This window comes from Thalassophryne amazonica, chromosome 7 (genome assembly GCF_902500255.1).
Source record: "Thalassophryne amazonica chromosome 7, fThaAma1.1, whole genome shotgun sequence".
In the NCBI taxonomy this organism is placed as follows: Eukaryota; Metazoa; Chordata; class Actinopteri; order Batrachoidiformes; family Batrachoididae; genus Thalassophryne; species Thalassophryne amazonica.
Window position 1 is genome coordinate 117,781,005 of NC_047109.1, and position 25,046 is coordinate 117,806,050.

General features: G+C 45.2%; 1 protein-coding gene across 1 annotated transcript in view; it reads right to left on the reverse strand.

Moving 5' to 3' along the window:
• LOC117514816 (ATPase family AAA domain-containing protein 2-like) overlaps window positions 1–25,046 on the reverse strand; it is a 94,577-nt gene that overhangs the window by 32,926 nt on the left and 36,605 nt on the right. Inside the window, 11 exon segments of the mRNA XM_034175409.1 lie at window positions 1,417–1,553; window positions 1,633–1,669; window positions 1,672–1,809; window positions 2,297–2,387; window positions 3,552–3,711; window positions 13,393–13,481; window positions 14,045–14,219; window positions 18,888–19,003; window positions 19,685–19,793; window positions 19,961–20,059; window positions 24,201–24,312. Coding sequence (XP_034031300.1) covers window positions 1,417–1,553; window positions 1,633–1,669; window positions 1,672–1,809; window positions 2,297–2,387; window positions 3,552–3,711; window positions 13,393–13,481; window positions 14,045–14,219; window positions 18,888–19,003; window positions 19,685–19,793; window positions 19,961–20,059; window positions 24,201–24,312 — 1,263 coding nt within the window.

The following is a 25,046-nucleotide window of genomic DNA, read 5'->3' on the forward strand; positions in this document are numbered from 1 at the left end:
TAATCATTAGTGATCGATCTCTGCTCCCCTCCACAGCATGTCTTTTTCCTGGTTCTCTCCCTCAGCCCAACCAGTCCCAGCAGAAGACTGCCCCTCCCTGAGCCTGGTTCTGCTGGAGGTTTCTTCCTGTTAAAAGGGAGTTTTTCCTTCCCACTGTAGCAAGTGCTTGCTCACAGGGGGTCGTTTTGAACCGTTGGGTTTTACATAATTATTGTATGGCCTTGCCTTACAATATAAAGCGCCTTGGGGCAACTGTTTGTTGTGATTTGGAGCTATATAAAAAAATTGATTGATTGATTGATGTATAAATGCAGCATGATGCCGTGTTCACAGCGGGTGCGACCAGACGCCACAAATTCGCTTCGGTCGCGTGGCGACAGACGCGCCACCATCGCCCGGTGTGTCACTCTGCTTTCGCTGCGAAAATTCGCCCCAGTGCGTCATCAAATAGGAGGAGCTTCCATTCCGCTCGCCGGCTCCAGTTGTCAGTTAAGTTAACATGACGGACCTTGATCACACGGAGCGAGTTGTTGCGGAAAGCTCCCAATTCGGGGAGTATCATCATTTGCTGCAGGAGCTGCGTCTGGATGACGGCCCCTTTCAGCAGGCCTTCCGCCTCTGCAGGACCCAGTTTGAGGACCTCCTGTCCCGTTCACGCGCGCACATGTAAACAATTTGGAAAAACAAAACAAAACAAAACAAAAAAACCTCCGCTCCCCTGTGGAGGCTGCTCCTCGCTCTTCTCCAAAAAACTCTGACATAATTGTGTTTACAAACCAGTCACCATTTCTTTTATTATGCATCTGTGCAGTTAATAAGTAAAATAATCTCCACGGGCGATTCGCTCTCACATGCATTTAGAAACGAAAAAAAAAAAACAAAACAAAAAAAAACCTCCGCTCCTGCTGCTGAGGGGCTGCTGCTCGCTCCAAAAACTGTCATAATTGTGAAATAAAGGACAAAAGAGACATAAGTCCTACTCACAGACTGGATACCAGAGACAGGACATGTTCACATCTTCAGTCAAACTCCAGACATCTCCACGTCACTACATATTCAGTCCCTGATTGGTCATCGCGGCACGACAAGACGAAAAAATTCAGATTTTTCAACTTGGGGAGGAGGGCGACGTGACGCAATATCATGCCACAAATGCTCACATTAAATCCGACCAGGAAAACAAACATAACCCTTCTTCTTCCGTTTATTGGCAGCTTGCAGACCAACACGGAGCATTACTGCCACCAAATGTTTGGGCGTGGAATGCAATTGAACTGAATGAATGGATTTTGATGTAACTTATCAAAAATAACCCGCAAACGTTCACAGCATAAGTAAAAACCCTGAATTCTGGTCATTTCTGGAAGACTTTCATCACTGATATAAAAACATATACATCTAACAATGAAGCTGCACCTTGTTTTTGCTTCCTCTTTAATCCCTGCTCAGCATGTGGGAACACTCTTCTGATGGTCTTCATGATGTTCCGCAAGGTAGTGCTCAGTAGAGGACAGACAGCAGGCATCAATGCTTTGGCTGGTGACACCACAGCTCTAAGAATGAGTCATCACATTTATTAAACTTTCTGAAGCGGGGAAGCAGCTAAAACAATAACGATGATCTTTGTTATACCTTTGAGCAGCAGGCACCAGTTTGGCCATTGCAGACATAAGTCTCGGTTGGTGATGACAATGGAATTGACGTCAAGCACAAGTTTCTGAGACGAGAAGTAGATCTGTGGGTAGCGCCGCCTCAGAGCACACAGTGCTGCCTCCGAGCAGACTGCTTTGATATCAGCTCCACAGTAACCTGCCGAGAAAGGATGTTTGTTCCAACAATCAAGGAGCAAATGTGGTTCAAACTTCAAAGTAGCAGAATGAGGATGAACACAGCTGTTTGTGGACATAGGTTTATATACACCTTAGTTAAAAACCTCCAAAGAGGTCAATTTTATAATGGCTTCTTCTGTCAGGCTCCAAGTTTCCTACACATTTGTACAATCAGCCGTACAAGCAGCTCATCATACCACACAGCTTTTGGAGATGTTTCCTGATTTAGTCCTACCTGACTTGCAGAGCACCATATTTGGATATTTCACTCGCTTTGTACTACTTTTAAAGTTTTATCATAAAAACACAGGTGGCAACAGTTCTCTTGAAATCTGTTTTTAAACAGAGGTACTATGTTTGCAGAAGTTTTCTCAAAAGCAACCGGGCATCCTGTTTAATCTTCAAGACCTTTCATTACTTCCAACTGAACTAGTAGGTTAATTGAAAGTGATCATTTGGACACATACCAACACACTCATCTGCCAGTTCCTCCAGGAGCACTTCAGATGGTAGAGGGCTCCACTCTCTGGTGTGGATCTTCAGAATTTCCCTTCGTGCCTGTCAAAGAAATGAAATAATTTTACTTTCAGTTCAGATTTTTTTCAGAATCTAAAGCATCTGCTGAGGTAATAATATGCACATTAGTACCAGGATGATATTATACCAGTATGGTGATTAGGGATGGGTATTGATAAGATTTTATTGATATTGATACCATTATTGATTCCGCTTATCGAAACCTCTTGTGAATTTTCTGTGTACTAAAAGTAGGCTTTACATTAAAATGTCAACATTTTATTGAGTCTTAAAGTAAATAAATATGAAATTGGTCACTGGATCCTTGAGCTCTGGACATAAATAAACTCTACATGGTGGATCCTTGAGCTCTGGATATAAATAGAAATAAACAAAATCTGCAGTTTTTTGTCAAAAGCACTTCCTTTCAGACATTATTGACATGAATATCTTTCCATACATCTGAGCTGAGATCTTACAGCCGGCTGTGCTGCACGTCAGAATGTAATTCATAAAGAATGCAGGCCATCTCATTTGGGAGGAAAAAATATTTTAGACGATTGTAGTTTATTGTCTATATTGCAGTGTTTGGAAAAAGGTGTCGTTTTATTTAAAGCAGCAATTCATTTTGAAGTTATTTATTCTGACTGGACTCTGTCTAGGCAGAGAGCCACGCAGAGTTTGGAGCTGTGCCAACAGAACGGAGAACGATTCTCGTTTGACTGCAACAAAAGTCCCAGTTAGTGACTAATCCACACAAAAGTGACTCACGACGGCTTTGAGAGGGGTTAAGAAGCGGACTTGCCGCTTCTGAAGAGCAGCGAATCAAAGAACCAACGAAACAGTGGATCAAAGCACTGCTTCGCTGGTTCAAGCTTCAAAGTGGAGTCACGCTGCAGAAACGGTTGATGACAGACCCACTGAAGGGTCTGCAATCAACGTAGAGAAATGTTCATTTTCCCAACAAACACCATCAAAAACAACGGCCGCTCTGAAGGACAGATAAGGGAATCGTTAAGCAAAAAGACTATTGATGTCAGTGGATCAAATCATTTCTTACCGATACCTGAAAAGAACCAGTTCTCGATACCCAACCCTAATGGTGATTAAAATAAATTCTACTCAGTAACTAGATGAAGACCCACTTTATTCGGCACAGGTCTGACAGTTATCTGCCAAGTGTTGAATTCTGTGCCTAGATATTACTTCTCTATCTGGCAGGCCAAAGAGGAACTCTCGGTCAAAGCGTCCGGGTCGCCTGAGAGCTGGATCGATAGAATCCAGTCTGTTTGTGGCTCCAATCACCACAATCTCTCCTCTGCCATCTAATCCGTCCATGAGGGCCAAGAGGGTGGACACAATGGAACTGCACAGAACACAGAAATTCCAGAGTTTTATAAAAGAATCTTCAGAGTATGTGAGGCAATAACCTAATCCACACAAATCAAGTTGTCTTGAATTCTCTTATTCTCTGGGATTAACCAATGACAGCCTAGTAACAAGAGCAGCAAAACTAACAATATCTCCTCTTAAAGTTTCTATGAACGAGACGCTGGCACCCTGTGGTCCCTGCTGCTGCAGAAATGTTTAGTTCACACTTTCAGTCTTAATGTGTTCAGGTTCCTACTAACAACAGTGGATACAGTGGATTATATAAATAATGATTGAAATGACAAAAGATTTGTCTTGTTTAATAGCTCAGTCACACGGCACTTAAAGGGCAACGAAGCCCTGATGAAACAAGAAATCTGGACTTTTGTAGGCATCATTTAACCTTTGCGCAGCTTCGTTCCTGCAACTGCCGCTTCATCAGGATTTTTAAACTGTTGAAAAATTTGAACGAAGGGCAACAAAAACCTCAATTCATTTGTGTTTCGTTTTGTTGTCGTTCTTGACATTTTTTAATAGTTTTAGTTTTGTAACGTTAGTGTTTAGTTTGACTTCGTTCGACCGGCTGAATGTTTTCACACAGTGCAGAAGCCGGTTTGTGAGCGCTGAGGCTGCTGCTGCGTTCATGTACCGCCGGAAATTACAGGGCAAACTCAACCTGTTTGCTTGGACTTTTTTATGTGGGTGTGGAGTCAGCTTCACTGGGCTCAGGCACCTTATATAGGCAAGAATTAATCTTTTGTGTGGATATGATGAATTATTTTGCCACAAGCAACTGCTGAATTTGAAACAACAAAAAAGTTGTGTAATTTCCGACAGTACTTGAATGTAGCATTAGCAGCAGCAGCTGCTGCGTGCGCTGATTATTTTTTATTAAATATAACAATATGAATGTAGGAATGACAACCCAGTCCTTCTGTACATGTGGCAACAGGTAGATGAATCAAAATGATTATATAAAGAGCTGTTCTGGAAGGAAGAATTCACGTTGTGGATCAGCTGCAGCTGGTTGAAATAATCGCACGTGAGCTAATGCGCACGTTCACACGCACTGATCAATTTACTGCTCTGATATATTCAATCAGCTTTACACTTACATTTATTCCCCCTTTTGACTTTTTTTTTTTTTTTTTTTTACCTTTTCCCTCCGTTCAGGAATCGTGGTGTGCCGTGTGACTGGGCCATAACCAGTATTGGATTAGAGTCGTCGTGTGGGCCGCTGAAGAGGAGATACTGCTGGCCCACCACCACCAGATGGCGCCCTGCAAGCACGAGAAGGCGTCGGAGCCACTGGGAGTGACAGCTGTCATCATCAGCACCAGCTGTCACTCATACAACTCATCACCATCACCATAAAGGCCGGACTGCAACTCCACCTCCTCGCCGAGAAATCAGCTACCATGAGAGGTAATTTTCTCTGCAGTAAAAGTATAGTCAGAACTGTTTTGCAGCCGTTTTCCTGTGGTGTTGGCTTATCTGAGGGATTGGCGTTAGGTGTGACCAGCGACGGCTTCGCTTCACACTCCAACCAGATAAGTGGTTAGACAGGAGCTGCACGACTGTGATTGGAGGTGGAGGTGCTGCCTCCCAAAAGAACACAGACTGTGGGATTACTGAGTGTGCAAACTCACACTCAACTCTGTTTCTGTTCTCTGCCAGCAGTACCAGGTCTGACAGCTGGAGACGGTGGCCACCTGGGATCCAGGACTTGGCGGCTCCGGTGTTCTTTCAGATCCGTTGGCGGTGGGGGCTGTGTGGGATCCAGCTCGGTTCTGGACGGATGTCTCTTATCCTCAAGCCTGCCCACACGTCACTCAACATATAATTGTCTGTAGTACCAAAAACTGTATTTGTCTGTATTCCGTTGTGCACTTCACAACATTAAATTGTTACTGTTGGCTTATCCATTGCCCGTTCATTTAACGCCCCCTGTTGTGGGTCCGTGTTCCTACACTTTCAGAACAGGATTTCTCGGCCAGCGTCATGGATCCTAGGGGCGTCAACCATCGCTTGAACAGCCAATGGAAGAGCGAGGTGCACAGGCTCAGCAGGAAGCGTGTTAGGTGAGCTGCAGCAAACCTTAACCACTTCACTGCTCGGTTGGACTTAGTCACCGAGCAGAATGTGATTCTCAATCGGAGGAATGGAGGCTCTCACCGCCCAGGTGGAAGCGCATGCTCAGGGCGCTGCTGCAGCACCTCCTCCTGCTGACCGAATGCCAGAAAACAGACGTTCCACTGGTCGTTCAACAAAACCCCCCCCACCTTCCCCTGAAGCATACATAAGCACTCCGGAGCCGTACGGACGCTGTGTTGAGACGTGTGCTGACTTCTTGATGCAGTGCTCGCTCGTCTTTTCACAGCGTCCCATCATGTACGCGTCAGACGCTAGCAGGGTGGCTTACGTTATAAATTTGCTTTGAGGAGAGGCACGCGCCTGGGCTACGGCGCTCTGGGAGCAGAATTCACGGATCCTAACGACATATGCTGGGTTTGTGAGGGAGTTCAGACAGGTGTTCGACCACCCTCATAGAGGCAAGACCACTTCAAGCGTGCTGCTGTCGATAAGACAGGGGTGTCGGAGCGCAGCGAAGTATGCAGTCGACTTCCGCATCGCGGCAGCGCGAGCCGGCTGGAATGCTGTTGCGCTCCGCGCTGCCTTTGTAAACAGACTTTCTCTGGTCCTTAAGGAGCGCCTGGTGGTGAAGGACGAGCCGCGGGATTTAGACGGGCTTATCGACCTAGTTATACGGTTAGACAACCGATTAACAGAACACCGACGGGAGCGAGACGAAGGGCGTGGTCAGGCACAAGCCGTCCCTCTTCCTCCCGGGTCCGAAAGGGAGCCGTCTTCCCCACGCTCCACAGCCAGGGCACTCCACGTGACGACAGCTCCCCCTGCTGACGTTGCTATGGAAACGAGCAGGGCCAAAAGGCGATCAGATCAGAGACAAAGGAGGCTGTTCCGTAGGGAGTGTTTTCACTGCAGCTCAACCGAGCACACGCAGAAAAACTGCCCCAAACGGTCAATATAGCAGCACTCATCCTTAGAGACTGGGCTAAGGATGATACCCACGCGGGGAGACCCCCGAAAATCTGCACGCATCCCAGTCATGATCCTGAGTGGGGATCTAACCCTTCACGCCCCAGCACTGGTGGACACGGGGTCGGAGGGGAATCTGCTGAACAGCAGATGGGCAAGGGAGGTCGGGCTCCCTCTAGTGGCTCTACCTTCACCTTTGAAGGTACGGGCACTAGATGGCACCCTTCTTCCATTAATCACACACCAGACACAGCCAGTGACATTGGTGGTGTCTGGAAATCACAGGGAGGAGATTGTGTTTTATGTAACAACACCTACCTCCCGTGTGATTTTGGGTTATCCTTGGATGATAAAACACAATCCCCGGATTGATTGGCCGTCTGGGGTTGTGGCTCAGTGGAGCGAAACCTGCCACTGGGAATGCCTCGGATCCTCGGTTCCGCCTGGTGTGACAGCTAGTGAGGAGGTTAAAGTCCCTCCCAATCTGACGGCGGTGCCAAGTGAGTACCACGATCTTGCTGACGTTTTCAGCAAAGATCTGGCGCTCACCCTTCCCCTGTACCGTCCGTACGATTGTGCCATTGATTTGATCCCGGGCGTTGAGTACCCGTCCAGCAGGCTGTACAACCTCTCACGTCCTGAGCGAGAATCAATGGAGACCCTACATCCGGGACTCATTAGCTGCCGGGCTGATCCGGAACTCCACCTCCCCGATGGGTGCAGGTTTCTTTTTTGTGGGCAAGAAAGACAGCGGACTCCGTCCATGCATTGATTACAGGGGGCTAAATGAGATCACGGTTCACAACCGATACCCTCTGCCCCTGTTAGATTCAGTGTTCACGCCCCTGCATGGAGCCCAAATTTTCACAAAGCTGGATCTTAGAAATGCGTACCACCTGGTTCGGATCCGGAAGGGAGACGAATGGAAGACGGCATTTAACACCCCGTTAGGTCACTTTGAGTACCTGGTCATAATGTTCGGCCTCACTAACGCCCCAACGACGTTCCAAGCTTTGGTAAATGATGTCTTGCGGGACTTCCTGCATCGGTTTGTCTTCGTATATCTGGACGATATACTCATCTTTTCCCCGGATCCTGAGACTCATGTTACGCATGTACGTCAGGTCCTGCAGCGGTTGTTGGAGAACCGGCTGTTTGTGAAGGGCGAGAAGTTCGAGTTCCACCGCACTTCTTTGTCCTTCCTGGGGTTCATCATCTCCTCCAACTCCGTCGCCCCTGATCCGGCCAAGGTTGCGGCGGTGAGAGATTGGCCCCAACCAACAAACCGTAGGAATCTGCAACAGTTCCTCGGTTTGCCAATTTCTAGTGGAGGCTCATCAAGGGCTACAGTCAGGTAGTTAGCCCCCTGACAGCCCTGACCTCCACTAAAGTCCCCTTCACCTGTCGGATCGGTGTGAAGCCGCGTTTAGGGAGTTGAAACGCCGGTTCTCGACTGCGCCAGTCCTGGTGCAGCCCGATCCAAATAGCTAGTTTATAGTTAAAGTGGACGCCTCTGACTCAGGGATAGGAGCCGTGCTATCCCAGAGCGGGGAGTCCGACAAGGTTCTCCACCCTTGTGCCTATTTCTCCTGCAGGTTGACCCCGGCTGAAAGGAATTATGACGTCCGGCAATCAGGAACTTCTTGCGGTGAAGGAGGCTCTAGAGGAGTGGAGACACCTGTTGGAAGGAGCTTCGGTACCGTTCACGGACCATCGGAACCTGGAATACATCCGGACCGCCAAGTGTCTGAACCCCAGGCAAGCCCGCTGGTCACTGTTCTTCGGGCGTTTTGACTTTCGGATTACATACCGCCCCGGGACGAAGAACCAACGGTCTGACGCCCTGTACCGGGTGCACAAGGAGGAAGTCAGGACCGAGCTGTCACACCCGACTGAAACCATCATCCCCGAGTCCACTGTCGTGGCCACCCTTACCTGGGACGTGGAGAAGACCATCCGGGAGGCCCTGACACGGAAGCCGGACCCGGGGACTGGACCCAAGAACAAGATGTACGTCCCACCAGAGGCCAGGGCTGCAGTCCTGGACTTCTGTCATGGTTCCAAGCTCTCCTGCCACCCAGGGGTGTGAAGAACCGTGGCAGTTGTCCGGCAGCGCTTCTGGTGGGCGTCTCTGGAAGCCGACGTCCGGGAGTACGTCCAGGCCTGCACCACCTGCGCCAGGGGCAAGGCGGACCACCACAAGATCCAAGGCCTCATCCAGCCTCTGCCCGTGCCTCATCGCCCCTGGTCTCACATCGGCCTGGACTTCGTCACGGACCTCCCGCCGTCCCAGGGCATGACTACCATCCTCACGATAGTGGACCAGTTCTCCAAGGCGGCCCACTTCGTGGCCCTCCCGAAGCTCCCGACGGCCCAGGAGACTGCAGACCTCCTGGTCCACCATGTCGTGCGTCTGCATGGGATTCCATCGGACATTGTCTCAGATCGTGGTCCTCAGTTCTCTTCCCAGGTCTGGAGGAGTTTCTGCAGGGAACTGGGGGCCACCGTAAGTCTCTCATCCGGGTACCACCCCCAGACGAACGGACAGGCAGAGCGGGCGAACCAGGAATTGGAGCAGGCCCTCCGCTGCGTGACCTCCGCGCACCCTTGGCCTGGAGTGACCATCTGGCCTGGATTGAGTGCGCTCATAATAGCCAAGTGTCATCTGCCACCAGCCTCTCCCCATTTGAGGTATGTTTGGGGTACCAGCCCCCATTGTTTCCACTCGTGGAGGGAGAGGTCGGGGTGCCCTCGGTCCAGGCCCATCTGAGGAGGTGCCATCGGGTGTGGCGTACCGCCCGCTCTGCCCTGCTCAAAGCCCGGACGAGGGCAAAGGCCCATGCAGACCGCCGGCGTGCCCCGGCCCCCTACGTATCAGCCCAGGCAGGCGGTTTGGCTATCTACAAAGGACATCCCCCTACAAGTGGAATCCCAAAAATTGAAGGACAGATACATAGGACCCTTCACCATCCTAAAAGTCCTCAGTCCAGCTGCAGTGAAGCTAAAGCTGCCAGCTTCACTGCGGATACATCCGGTCTTTCAGGTGTCACTTCTCAAACCCTGCCACACCTCTCCACTCTGTGCCCCTGGATCAGCGCTGCCTGGATCATTGACGGGGAGCCGGCTTGGACTGTGCGCTGGCTCATGGACGTCCGTCGGAAGGGCCGGGGGTTCCAGTATTTGGTGGACTGGGAAGGATACGGACCTGAAGAGCGCTCCTGGGTGAAGAGGAGCTTCATCCTGGAGCCGGCCCTCCTGGCCGACTTCTACATCCGGCACCAGGACAAGCCTGGTCGGGCGCCAGGAGGCGCCCGTTGAGGGGGGGTCCTGTTGTGTGGGCCGCTGAAGAGGAGGTACTGCTGGCCCACCACCACCAGATAGCACCCTGCTTGGAGTGCGGGCTTCAAGCACGAGAGGGCGTCGGAGCCACTGGGAGTGACAGCTGTCACTCATACAACTCATCACCATCACCATAAAGGCCGGACTGCAACTCCACCTCCTCGCTGAGAAATCAGCTACCATGAGAGGTAATTTTCTCTGCAGTAAAAGTATAGTCAGAACTGCTTTGCAGCCGTTTTCCTGTGGTGTTGCCTTATCTGAGGGATTGGCGTTAGGTGTGACCAGCGACGGCTTCCCTTCACACTCCAACCAGATAAGTGGTTAGACAGGAGCTGCACGAGTGTGTGATTGGAGGTGGAGGTGCTACCTCCCAAAAGAAAACAGACTGTGGGATTACTGAGTGTGCGAACTCACACTCATCAACTCTGTTTGTTCTCTGCCAGCAGTACCAGGTCTGACAGCCGGAGACGGTGGCCACCTGGGGATCCAGGACTTGGCGGCTCCGGTGTTCTTCAGATCCGTTGGTGGTGGGGGCTGTGTGGGATCCGGCTCGGTTCTGGACGGACGTCTCCTATCCTCAAGCCTGCCCACACGTCACTCAACATATAATTGTTTGTAGTACCGAAAACTGTATTTGTCTGTATTCCGTTGTGCACTTCACAACATTAAATTGTTACTGTTTGGATTATCCATTGCCCGTTCATTTAACGCCCCCTGTTGTGGGTCCGTGTTGCTACACTTTCACAACAGTCGTGTCCGTATTTACTGTGCATCAAATGAAGAAGAATCCCAAAATGCATTCTTGACTACACAAGAATTATAAGCATCAACACTGGATGAATTGATTTTCAACGTATTAATCAAAAATAACTCAAATGTGAGAACATGACCATTTTCGGTTTATGTTGGGTTTTTTCGTCAAACAAAACACACAACTCAAAAACATTTTCTAGACGCTGCAATTACTTCATTATAAAAGAAAGAACAATTTGAAACGAATAAATAATAAAGAAGGCAATCCTACTTTCAAGATGTGTTTAATCATCTGTCATTTTTATGCTTCTGTGTAAACGTTTGTGAGGCCTCAGACAGAACTAGAGCCCGACTGATATATTGGTGGGCCGATATAAGCCCTTTTCAAAGTACTCACTATCGGCCAAAATTTTGCCAACACAACGCCGATAATTTCTCATAAACAGAACAGTTACTGAAATAATGTTTGTGTCGGCAATGTAAAATGTCCTTACACCGTTTGTCCAGTAGATGGAGCTCTGACTCCATTCATCTAAGAGCTGTACACCCCTGCTTAAATGTGTTCATCACTGCCCCCGTAGTTCGCCATTACACTGCACTGATCGGTTGACATAGGCATACAAGTTTATCAGGATGTTGTTTGTAATAACTCTGCAATTACATTCACCCCACATTTCTCCCGTTTCAGTTCAACTGTTTGATTAACTCAGTTTATGTAGTAATGTAAAATATACTTCACTGCGTCGGTCACGCTTTTTATTAAGCCCACGTTGTGTAGACCTTATTCCTAGCATGAAAAACTTTCGTTTACTGCTAAGAGGTTGAAACATTCAGATTCACTGGGGCCGACGCCGTCGTATACGACGGCTGGGACCAAGCTTTACTAAATTGTAAATAACTTGTTAATGATACGAGATAGAAACTTACTCTTTTTTTTGCTGAAACGTTAGCTCCGCTGACTTTCGATCCACCGTCGGCCATCTTGGTACTCCTCATAGAAGATGTGTGATGACGTGCGCAATGTGAGTGTCCAATCGGAATTGGTTCTCCATCACATGGTTTTCCAAAATCCAATCGTAGGGCAGATTTTCCTCACGTGATATGGCAAAGATCGTTTTCAGGAGTGATATCTTACTAGTTGGCCCGTTTGAATAGCCCCCTAACTGCTCCAATTGCATTTTCGCATTTTTGAACTTGAAAATTCTTCTCTGTTATAAAGTTAATTTATATGAGGACAAAGCTTCAGCTTTTAGCTCATACCTTTTTTGTTAAGGGTCCAAAAAAGAACATTTTATTCATTTAAAATAATAATAATAATATCTGCTGATTTATCGGCTATCGGCATTTTTTTATCCACATATCGTTATCGGCCTCAAAAAATCCATATCGGTCGGGCTCTAGACAGAACAACAATAAAGTAGATGTGCCTGCTCAGACAGCTGCTCACATGAGCAGTTGACAGCATTCACAATCACATAAACCTCAGTGGGTTATTGTAGACATTTAAAATGTCCACTCTAAAGCCCCTTTCACACCAGACCTGCTTCGAGTTGCTTCCTGTGGCGTCATGACAACGCAAGAATGTCTGCGTCAGGTGCGCACAGCAGGGGGCAGAAAGGAGGTGAGGACGCAGCCTGCAGGTTCTCTGCAGAGAGAAATCAGAGTGCAGTTTGGCTGCAGACAGACTGTGCACTCTGATTTCTCTTCGAGTTTATATTTGTTCTTGTGCTGAGCTGCAGGTCTGTACTCTGAGTTCTGTTGTAGTTTATCTTTCTTCCTTGTACCGCAAGCTGTGTGCGCGAACGGACTGTCCGTGAGTAAATGTGGATATGTCTGGAATTATACTTGATGTGGACATGTCCTGTCTCTGGCAATCAGTCTGTGAGCAGGACTTTTATGGACTTAATTTAACACAGTAATGAGAGAGTTTGAGGGGAGAGTGAGGAACTGCCTGCAGCCAGCCAGTTTTTTTTTTTTTTTTCTTTTAGTTGTTCACATGTGCATGCGCAAAAGAATCGTCCGTGAGTGGACTGGAGATGTCCGGACTTTTTACTGGATGTAGACATGTCCTGTCTCTGGCAATCAGTCTGTGAGCAGGACTTTTATGGACTTTATTTAAACACATTTGTGAGAGAATTTAAGAGCGAGTAATTGCAGCAGCCGCAATCAGCATTTTTTTTTTCTGTGATCTTTTTGAGCATGTAGTTTTACTGCATTGTGTACACGGTATAAAAACAATCCTGCGTGATTTATACTTCAGGAACAATAGAACACAGCAGGAATCAAACTGGCATCAGGTAACGTTGTATTTTGAGGGTGTGGTTTCTAGTCATGTTGAGTACCATTACGCTGCCCTGACTTGTGCTGAAACCACTCATCCTTTGCGTCCTCTCACACTGTTGTGGCATTGAGCTACATTGTCTCAGCACTGGGTTGCTTTCACGTGGCGTCATTATGACACCGCACGACGCAACTCAAAGTGGGCCCGGTGTGAAAGGGGTTTAAGGACAGCGATCCTGCTCACCTGTGGATCTGGTCCTGTCGGCTCGACCTGACTGGAGCCAAACCATCAATCTCATCAAAGAAGATGATGGACGGACGCATCTGGTACGCCTGGGAAGTCAACAAAGCTTGATGTGATTTTCAGTCCTCAAACTTCTAACACACAGGTCTTAGCAACTGCTCATTTATACTACGAGTTACCGGCAAATACAGTAAACCTGATTTAACAGTAACTGTTTAATAAAGAAAAAAAGGCATAATTTTGAAATAGTGCAAAAAAAAAAAGAAAAAAAAAAAGATACTTGTTGGTTTTCTTGGCTGCAAGATCGGGTACAAGTGACGATTTTACAAATATGAACATCATGAAATCAGACCACAGAATAAATGTGACGCATGCCAGGAAAACAAAAACCCAGAAACATTCGCCACTAGTCACATGACACAACCAATGGGAGGCCAGCATAGTGCACCGCTTTGTCCCAAGCCTTGTGATTGGCTGCCAGGCCCAGTAAACATCAAAATGGCCGACAGGAACAATTCTGACAACATTATGCTTCAATCTATGTTTGATTTTGCTGGGAATTACCACATTTCCCCCAAAAGCCAGAATTCTGGGAATTTCCGGAAAACATTCATCACTAGGGTACATTATGTTTCAGGATAAGATGGTTTACCTGGTCAAATAGCAGGCGCAGCTGCCGCTCTGATTCTCCAACCCACTTACTGAGACAATCAGCCCCTTTCCTCATAAAGAACGACACCTTTTTGTCACCCTGACTGCACTCGTTAGCCAACGCTCTGGCCACAAGAGTTTTTCCCGTGCCTGGAGGACCATAAAACAGACAGCCCCTGAACAGAGACAAAAATAAAAATTAATGAACTTAAGATTTTATTCAGGTTTAAGTGTCATTATAATGCATCTGAAGCCTGCAGCAGTGATAGACTCCAGAAAGCTTTAGTTAAAGCTGTACGGCCTTTGGGTTTTTTTTTTTTAAGATTCAAATCATAAAAAAAAAAAAAAATTTTTCTTTGGCACCACTATAATTTTATTGCATATTTAAATAAGGGATTCATATTATTTTTCCAATATGATCAAAATTTGCACAGTCTGGAAACAATTTAGTATTTCAATCCCTGGAGGGGAGAAATTCAAATGATCAGAGGCCATGACCTACATTTGGTAACAACATCATAGAACACATGGGGGCTTCTCCAGCGAAGTGTGCAACGCATCTGCGCATGCGTGGGTCAAACTGGGGCAAAATTCCCAACTACCACACTCACACCGCTCCCACTGAATTTCGTATACAGTAGCATTAGCGGACTGTAAAAGTTAAGGCTTACAGGGATTGTTTCAAAGGCTTTAAGCCTTAAGCGACGCATACAATAATGACAGGGGCACATTGAGCTGTTTTCAAATGCTCGAACGGAATTTATAGGCTTGAAAGTTGGCTGAAAACACATGATTGCAAAACTCCGTCGAGTCCACACAAAGACGGAAAGAAGAAATGTGGTCGTAAACCTTCGTTCATTCTACATAATTTCGCCACAGAAAAGAAAGATCCAAACGGACGTAAGACGGACTAAAACTAAGTTTCTTGCACACATTTATTTTGTCAATATCCTGAAACCGTGCTGCCGTTTTCGTGCATCTGCTTATGACTGTAATGTCGTGCCATGAATGACGTGGCGCGTAATATTGTAAAACTGACATGTTCTATAAACAAACTGCATGCATGCACATATCATTGTATGTCTGTCAACTTATCAAAACAAATGTGACACTAAAGAGGTTATATGTGAGACCCATCTTCCTTGTAATCATTATAAAGCCGGCGGAGGCGCGATTTCTCATCCCTGCTTAGCAAATATTCTGCAATATCCACAGTTTCAGACTCTGGACTTCATCTAACCATCTGTCAGTTGCCTTCAAGGGGTCAGAAACTTGTTTGTCTCCGATTATCAACAAGGACCGGTCATTTTCGACAGCGGCGCTCTCTTCGGCACTAACGGTAGTTTCTGTAACAATGCAGCACACGCAAGCACAGCCAGCTCTTCTTTCCACTTCTGTCCACTGCCGTACGTAGTCCTGGTTGTAATAAGCAATCCGTGGAGCTTACAAAAACGCTTTGAATTGTCAACTTTCCAGTGGTTGAAATTATCCAAATCACAGCACTCCTCGCTGCTTTCTGCCACCATAGCTTGTGGCTTGGTAGTTGAAAAATTTAGCCTACCCATAATGCACCACGCGGCCTGAGATGCACACTTGGATGGCACGAGGATACTGGGAAAGACACAGTGACAGCCAAAAGGAGTAAAGAAAGGCAGCATGAAATCAGGTGACTGCTCACTCAAACAAAATAAACTAAGATGTGGAAAACACTCTGTAACCGTTTATTTCTGTATAAGCCTAATATTTTTGTCATATATTTTGCAAACGTTAGCAAGAAATAAATACTTCTAAACCTGAAAACTCTGTTTTTGTAACCATATATCACCTCTGAGGTGATTTAGACATCTTACGGATGTTCGTGTGCACGCCACAGGAATGCACATCAAGCAATTGGATCAAGTCGCAGGTCATAGCAAAACCTCACATATGTGAACACGCGTTTCCTCCTGCAGTCCATTTGCATGATGGCAACAAAGGAAAAGACTATATTCACCATGGAATTCCCCCCAGATAAATACGTTCTCATCATTAAAATCAGCTGCAATTCTACAACATGCTACAAAAATAGACCAACATTATTACACTTTGATCGTCTGTTTTGTGAAATTTGAAAGGCCGTACAGCTTTGAGTTATAACAAATCAATTAATCTACTGGACAGAGCACATTTTATTGTTATAATGAGCAATTTACAGGCTTTGTGTTCCAGATAATTAGCTTGTGTCATTTAGTGTCATTTTAAACATTTTTATTTAAATTAAAAAGTCATAAAGTACACTGCATGATTTCCAAGTTCGTTATGCCACAACAACAAAAAAACCCCACAACTAATATACTCAAACAAAAGTCAACACTTTTGTTTGCACTTCTACATCCGGTGCTGCAGATTGAACAGTCCCTCCTAAAAATTGGTCCACCCTGCCTCCATTGTGCATGCGTCATTTGAGATGGACTCTTCATCCAAAGCGATCATAGGCAAAAATGTGATTATTAACAATCAGATGACAAGGTTAAACCTCTTAAATCATTCTAAAGTTTTAAGGAGAAATGAGGCAATAATCAGCGAGTCACTGACTCTTTGAAATGACCGACATGCAGTGAACGCATCAGCTAGCAGCTCGTGTAGGTGCGACGCTCTGATCGCTTCCTGTCTTTTCTGATGAAATAATGCTGAATTTATGTGGAAATGATTGTTGTACAAAAGCTTCAGATATCTTTCACTGAGACAGATGATGACTGGAGGCAGCATGAATCAGAAACTAGGTGATAATCTGTGAACCGCGGCTCATGATGCATGCGCAGTGAAGGTAGGGCAGACCAATTTTTAAGGGGGACCGTTTGGTCTGCGACACCAGACAATGATGTTGTTTAATCAGCATCTTGTTGAACCACAATAACCACATGAACGGATTATTTTGCTCAACGGTGCAGTTTTTGACAAATGTAGATTATAATAAAATTTTTACATTTAGATTTAGGTCTTTTATTTCAACAGGAAAAAAACAAAAACAAAAAACAAAACAAAAACAAAAGTGTTGCATTTATATTTTTGTTGTGTCATTTTCTAACAAAAAAACCCCGGAATACTGGATTTTTATACCTTTTTTTTTTTTGGTTAATATCTTCAGTCATGTCGACCTCAAAATAACCCATGAATGAGACATGAAGATACAGAATACAACCCCTGGCAAAAATTATGGAATCACCGGCCTCGGAGGATGTTCATTCAGTTGTTTATTTTTGTAGAAAAAAAGCAGATCACAGACATGACACAAAACTAAAGTCATTTCAAATGGCAACTTTCTGGTTTTAAGAAACACTATAACAAAATCAAGAAAAAAAAAATTGTGGCAGTCAGTAATGGTTACTTTTTTAGACCAAGCAGAGGGAAAAAAATATGGAATCACTCAATTCGGAGGAAAAAATTATGGAATCCTGAAAAACAAAAGAACGCTCCAACACATCACTAGTATTTTGTTGCACCACCTCTGGCTTTTATAACAGCTTGCAGTCTCTGAGGCATGGACTTAATGAGTGACAAACAGTACTCTTCATCAATCTGGCTCTAACTTTCTGATTGCTGTTGCCAGATCAGCTTTGCAGGTTGGAGCCTTGTCATGGACCATTTTCTTCAACTTCCACCAAAGATTGTCAATTGGATTAAGATCCGGACTATTTGCAGGCCATGACATTGACCCTATGTGTCTTTTTGCAAGGAATGTTTTCACAGTTTTTGCTCTATGGCAAGATGCATTATCATCTTGAAAAATGATTTCATCATCCCCAAACATCCTTTCAATTGATGGGATAAGAAAAGTGTCCAAAATATCAACGTAAACTTGTGCATTTATTGATGATGTAATGACAGTCATCTCCCCAGTGCCTTTACCTGACATGCAGCCCCATATCATCAATGACTGTGGAAATTTACATGTTTTCTTCAGGCAGTCATCTTTATAAATCTCATTGGAACGGCACCAAACAAAAGTTCCAGCATCATCACCTTGCCCAATGCAGATTCGAGATTCATCGCTGAATATGACTTTCATCCAGTCATCCACAGTCCACGATTGCTTTTCCTTAGCCCATTGTAACCTTGTTTTTTTCTGTTTAGGTGTTAACGATGGCTTTCGTTTAGCTTTTCTGTATGTAAATCCCATTTCCTTTCCTTTCGGTTTCTTACAGTTCAGTCACAGACGTTGACTCCAGTTTCCTCCCATTCATTCCTCATTTGTTTTGTTGTGCATTTTCGATTTTTGAGACATATTGCTTTAAATTTTCTGTCTTGACGCTTTGATGTCTTCCTTGGTCTACCAGTATGTTTGCCTTTAACAACCTTCCATGTTGTTTGTATTTGGTCCAGAGTTTAGACACAGCTGACTGTGAACAACCAACATCTTCTGCAACATTGCGTGATGATTTACCCTCTTTTAAGAGTTTGATAATCCTCTCCTTTGTTTCAACTGACATCTCTCGTGTTGGAGCCATGATTTATGTCAGTCCACTTGGTGTAACAGCTCTCCAAGGTGGAATACTCCTTTTTAGATGCAGACTAACGAGCAGATCTAATTTGATGCAGGTGTTAGTTTTGGGGATGAAAATTTACAGGGTGATTCCATAATTTATTCCTCAGAATTGAGTGAGTCCATATTTTTTTCCCTCTGCTTGGTCTAAAAAAGTAAACGTTACTGACTGCCACAATTATTTTTCCTGATTTCTTATAGTGTTTCTTAAAGCCATCATTCCATCATTTTTGCCAGGGGTTGTATAAAAGGAACACAAAATTACAACCGGCATCATTTTCAGATCTGTAAACACACAGATTTTGTCCTGTTAAGTAATTACCTGGGTGGCTGGATCTTGAACTTTTCAAAGACTTCTGGGTAAAGCAGAGGGAAGACCACCATCTCCTTCAGTGACGAGATGTGTCGACTCAAACCTCCAATGCTACTGAAGCACACCTAGATCACAGGAAGTTACAGTCAGACGGTTTCAGTCATCACCCTGCATACATCAGGGTGTTTTCACACACAACTATTATAGTCCAGGTACAGAGAACTGCTTAATTTTCTCATTTAATGTGATTTGAGGAAGTAACTACACGAACAACTATAGTGAGACCCTTCATAGGTCTGGTCCAAAACCAACGTTGTAGCAGTCTGTGGTAAACATAATTAGAGTTGATTTTGTTTCGTGCTTCAATTCCTGGGAAAGTCCAATATGAATAGTTCCGAATCATCTTTATTGTCATTGTAATTTGCATTACAACGAGAATTGAGCGCAACTCCAAAAAGGTGCTTTCCGTGGTGCGAGTAATTTTTAGCCAAATAAAAGATAGTGAAATGTAACGGTAAATTATTCAGAGTATATGTACAACTGATATAAACATAAGGTAAAATAAAATAAAATAAAATGTGGACCAAGTAAAATGTAAAATGAGAATTATATACAACTGTGGAATCATATTGCACAGGAAAATTGCACATGGTTTACAGTTATTATAATTAATAACAAATGTGTGATTTTTGTGGTATACAAGTCTCACCTGTGTATAAGTCACACAACCTCCCAATTAAAAAAAAAAACATGACTCACTCTCAGGAAAATACAGCATGTGCTTTATGTCAGTAGTTTTGGTTTACCGTCCTGTCTATGAACATGGGGTCAACATCTGCTAGGCTGGCTCCAATCTTCATCCTGTGCTTGTGGATCCCCAGCAGGTCTTCTTTCACAAGGTTCATCGGAAGACATCTGCAACAAAAACAGAAAACACCAGTATCACTTTACAGACTAGTTTCTCACACACACACAAAATCACTGCAAGATCTGTACAATAATCAAAATTAAATGCTTATATGTTACTGTGCTTGTTCCATCATTACATTCTATAGCTGGAGCGGGACAGTAGGGGTGCTCACCTGTTAATTGACAAGCTCCTGTTCTTACTTCTGCATCTCTGAAAATTCTCGTCTGAAGAGGAAGAAGTGGAGTCGCTGCTGTGGATGGCGTGTCTCCTCCTGCAAAAACACAAGCTACATTATCTCCAATATTACAGAGACTACACCACCTTGATTTTAATTCTATAACTCCGAGTGCATCGAGGGAACATGTTCAAATAGCAGGTCAATTTAAATTAACATTATGCTGTAATGAAAAAAAGCACGTAGCAGCACCAAAGCAGGAGTTGCCACCCACACACATCACATAAAGAGAGATCAATATATTGGTTCAATTGACTGTGATGTCACAACTTCCTGGAGAGACTGAAAATGAACTTCAGAAGTGAGATCAGTGCACACGTGTGACTCAAGAGCCCCACCAAAAAAAGAAAAAGAAAACCCTCAAAATACAAGTTTGAATAATGTTCATCCAGAACTTTAAGTAGCACCACTAATGACTGATGTTTAGAAGAAGAGCAAAATGCAGTTTGGATGAGAAGTTCCATGAGGCCACCAACCTGTTGGTGTCAGTGCTGATCCCAGGATTCCACAATATGAAGAAGATCAGAGTTGATGGTTCATGTTTAATAATCTGAGGTACAGTTAAAGCCTTTTATGGGGCGGGCGGAGGTGTGTGTGACATATGTCACAGAGGTCTAAAACAAGCTGTGCCAGCCCGAAGTAATGTTTATGGCAGACTATCTGAAAACACTCATAGAACTGACTTTGTACAATATGACCCCTTTAATTTTTATTTGAACAAGAGTTGAACCTGGACAGACTTAATTTTCAAATCTGCTCCTTGCAAGTTAAAACCTGGATGAAAACCATCCTGAACTTACAGTTTTTAAGGTGCTCCAGTGCTTCAACAAGCGTTTATTTCAAAAGTCCCAGGTCACAAAGGATCATATTTGAAATCATATTTCCATTAAAACAAGTTTATACCCAGTTATATCGATGGAAAAACCAAACCATATGGGTTTAAAATCACATGTGCAGCAAGCACTGAGATATTTACCATTCTTCATCAAACATAAAAAGTCCACAGCATCCCATGGACTGGTGCCGTGCACACTGACCACAGTGCTGCACATGCACAGTGCGAGTCTGAGCAAAACCCAGAAGAAAGAGTGAATTTCTTTCAGAAACTGTTTGTCAGTGTGACCAGGGACGGAGCTGTGACTCGTCCGGTGTCAGGGGAGTGTTGAGCCCCTCACTCCGGACAGAGAGAGACAGCAGCCAGCCGCCGACCAAATAGCAAACGTCGACTGTGGGTACCTGGCCGTCGGGTCAATAGTCACTCCCCACACAGAGCGGACAGCAGCCAGCGGAACAAACCGTATGTTTTTTTAAAAACAGACAAACACTGATTCGATTTAAATGCACAGTAAGTCTATGTCAGATGATCAGCGTGGACCCTCTTTCTCTTAAAATGCTTTATTTTACTCTGTGTGTCGCGCTGGAAAGCTGTAGCTTTTGGTGCTACACTGAGTTTATGCGCATGCTCTAGTCTTCGTCTGTTTTTTTCCTGTGGATGTTACAGCACAAGACACAGGCCTGGCATATGTACTACAACCTTAAATGGAGCTTTGAGGCACAGAATTTGCCCCTCGTTTCAGCCCTAATGTGCACACTATGTCAACTGGTGCGCAGCCACAGCGAGCGTCACTGTCAGCACAGAGAGGCGTAAAGGGACATGCTGAATATTTTCTAAAGTGTTGCATAATGCAGCCTGAGACAGATCTAATGATTCCCTTTCTTTTAAATGATTTTCATTATTACTCACAGAAGTGATCACACCGTGTGCATCGAAATGAGTTTCCTCGATTGTGCCACTGATAAAACAATCAGCACAAAAAGACAAAACTCCAGCCAAAGAGGAGTAAAGACCATCTCACTTCTCCTCATGAAGACCATCAGAAAAAACAGAGAAAGAAAATAGGTGTTTCTGACTGATTACTGCATATATAATGATCACGACCAGTCCAACAAGAACCAGTTCAGATTACTAAACTATGCTGTTGTTTTATTTGTGTTATTGAGTAAATGTAATTACGAGCCTGTTGTGAGATGAAACACATTTCAGGATCACTGCAGTAACTGAGACCCTACTATGTACTGATAGAAGAAGCTTCAAATACCAATGAACAAAATGGAAAAACCAGGGCTGTAAAATGAAAATTGTGAAATCCGAGGCAAACTTGCAGGGGGTCTGGGGGGTCGCAGCCCCCCAGGAGCCAAGGTTTAGGGTTCCGTGGGGCCCCAGAAACCAAGTTTATTTTGCATCTAAAGATACATTTTCAGCATGTCCTGGAAGAAAAAAATCTCAAAAGAAGTGCACATTTAAATGATCCTTATTCAATCTTTCATTTGAACTGTCAATGATAATGTTAAAATAACAGAATATGACATAGACGTAGGACCTGGAATATTTTCCTTTTAATTGTAAACCATCCATCCATCCATTTTCTTCCACTTCATCTGGGGTTGGGTCGCAGAGGGCAGCAGCTCAAGCAAAGCCGCCCAGACCTCCCGATCCACACACACCTCCCCCAGCTCCTCCGGGGGAACCCAAGACGATCCCAAGCCAGCCGAGAGACGTAGTCCCTCCAGCGTGTCCTGGGTCTTCCCCGGGGCCTCCTCCCGATGGGACGTGCCCGGAATACCTCTCCAGTGAGGCATCCAGGGGGCATCCGGAAAAGATGCCCGAGCCACCTCAGCTGGCTCCGTTCAACGTGGAGGAGCAGCGGCTCGATTCCGAGCTCCTCCCGAGTGACCGAGCTCCTCACCCTATCTCTAAGGGAGCGCCCAGCCACCCTGTGGAGGAAACTCATCTCAGCCGCTTGTACTCACGATCTTGTTCTTTCGGTCATGAGTCATGACCACAGGTGAGGGTTGGAACATAGATCGTTCGATAAATCGAGAGCTTTGCCCCCCTGCTCAGCTCTCTCGTCACCACGACGGTCCGATACAGCGACCGCATCACTGCAGATGCTGCACCGATCCATCCGATGATCACGCTCCATCCGTCCCTCACTCGTGAACAAGACCCCGAGATACTTAAACTCCTCCACTTGAGGCAAGGACACTCCATCGACCTGAAGAGGGCAAAGCACCTTTTTCCGGTCGAGAACCATGGCCTCGGATTTGGAGGTGTTGATTTTCATCCCGGACGCTTCACACTCGGCTGCAAACCGCCCCAGTGCACGCTGAAGGCCCTTATTTGGCGAAGCGAACAGAACCACATCTTCTGCAAACAGCAGAGATGAGATTCTGTGGTTCCCAAACCAGACCCCCTCTACACCCTGACTCCACCTAGAAATTCTGTCCATAAAGATAATGATCGAACTAGTGACAAAGGGCAGCCCTGGCAGAGGCCAACGTGCACTGGAAACAGGTTTGACTTACTACCGGCAATGCGAACCAAGCTCCTGCTGCGGTCGTACAGGGACCGGATAGCCCTTAGCAAAGGACCCCAGACCCCATACTCCTGGAGCACTCCCCACAGGGTGCCCCAAGGGACATGGTCAAACGCTTTCTCCAGATCCACAAAGCACATGTGGACTGGTTGGGCGAACTCCCATGAACCCTCGAGCACCCAATGGAGTGTGTAGAGCTGGTCCAGTGTGCTTCTTTTAAAAACTTCATAGCTCTAAAAGTATGATGTCCACAAATGCTACTTGTAGCTTAAGAACAGCGTCTTGGAGCAGGCACTCAGCATCGGCGTAGCAACCAACCAGTACCGTTTTACAACAACTGTCGTAACAGCCACACTGAGTGAGCCATTTTTCTCAGCGGACACTGATGTATATGTGTTATACAGATCAGTGTCCGCGGATTTATCAAACTGCCGGGGAAAAAAAAACAAAAAAAACACACGCACACTTTGCGAGAGGCATTTAAAAAAGTCAGTGACGATTACGATGACGAGTCCAACACTAACAAATGGCATAGCATGGTCCAAGCAGAGGGTCACCCCTTTGAGTCTGGTCTGCTTGAGGTTTCTTCCTCAAATCACCAAAGGGAGTTTTTGTCTTACCACTGTCGCCAGTGTTCTTGCTCTGGGGGTTGGTAAGGTTAGACCTTACTTGTGTGAAGCACCTTGAGGCAACATTATTGTGGTTTGGTGCTGTATAAATGAAATAAATTGAACTGTATGCTCTTTAAGACTTGGAATCACTGGCAGATTAATGGGTGTTGACTAGATCTTTATACTAACCGACTGCTTCTTCTCCTGTTGTAGGGGCTCCTCGGGGCCGTGGAGCTGAACCTGAACCTGCGTCTGGTAGGAGAGGAGTGGTACATGCGGCGCTTCCTGGGCTCTCTGGGTTCTGTGGGAACATTAACACCCTCATCAAACAGCGCTAATGAAAAAAGAAACCTGACATACATCCAGACGGACGGCTTCTAATGAAGCAGTGGCTGATTTTCACCATTATGTTATCCGCCACATCACCCTGTAGTGAAGGCTTCACAAGCAAACATGGTTTTATTGGCGTTACCTCCAGTGAGTACAGCAGAAAGAAATATCACATTTGTGATGAGCGACGACGATGAGCTGCTTCAGTCAGTGCAGAGTGAGAGAGCGTGCAGCGCAAAGCACAAAATGTGACTGAGGTGGAGAAAAACAGGTAATGAACTTGAGTCTAAAAAAAAACAAAAATAAAATACAAGCTGCTGATTTGTATGTTATTTTTCAAAGTTATTAGGCTGCAGCTATACGTTTTATTTATTGTAAAGTAAGTTACCTCTTATTTTATTCTTTTAAAAAAATATGGGGAGTCAAATCAGCCTGCATTGTTCAGTTTTTCCTGCATGTCTGTATTTCTTCCTTCTTTATAAGAGTTTGGTGTTTGCGTTTGTTTTACAAAGTTTTAAACACAATAAAATGTTCACTTTTCTTTATAGCAGTTCTGTAATTTCAGAAATGCAACAGAAAACAATCGCAAATCAGAAAAAAGTGGGACGAAGTGTAAAATCAAGACAAAAGTAAAAATGTTGCACTATTTCCAGTTTCTCCACTCATACTCACAGAAGCCAAAAGTTCTTCCAGAGTTGTGTCTTG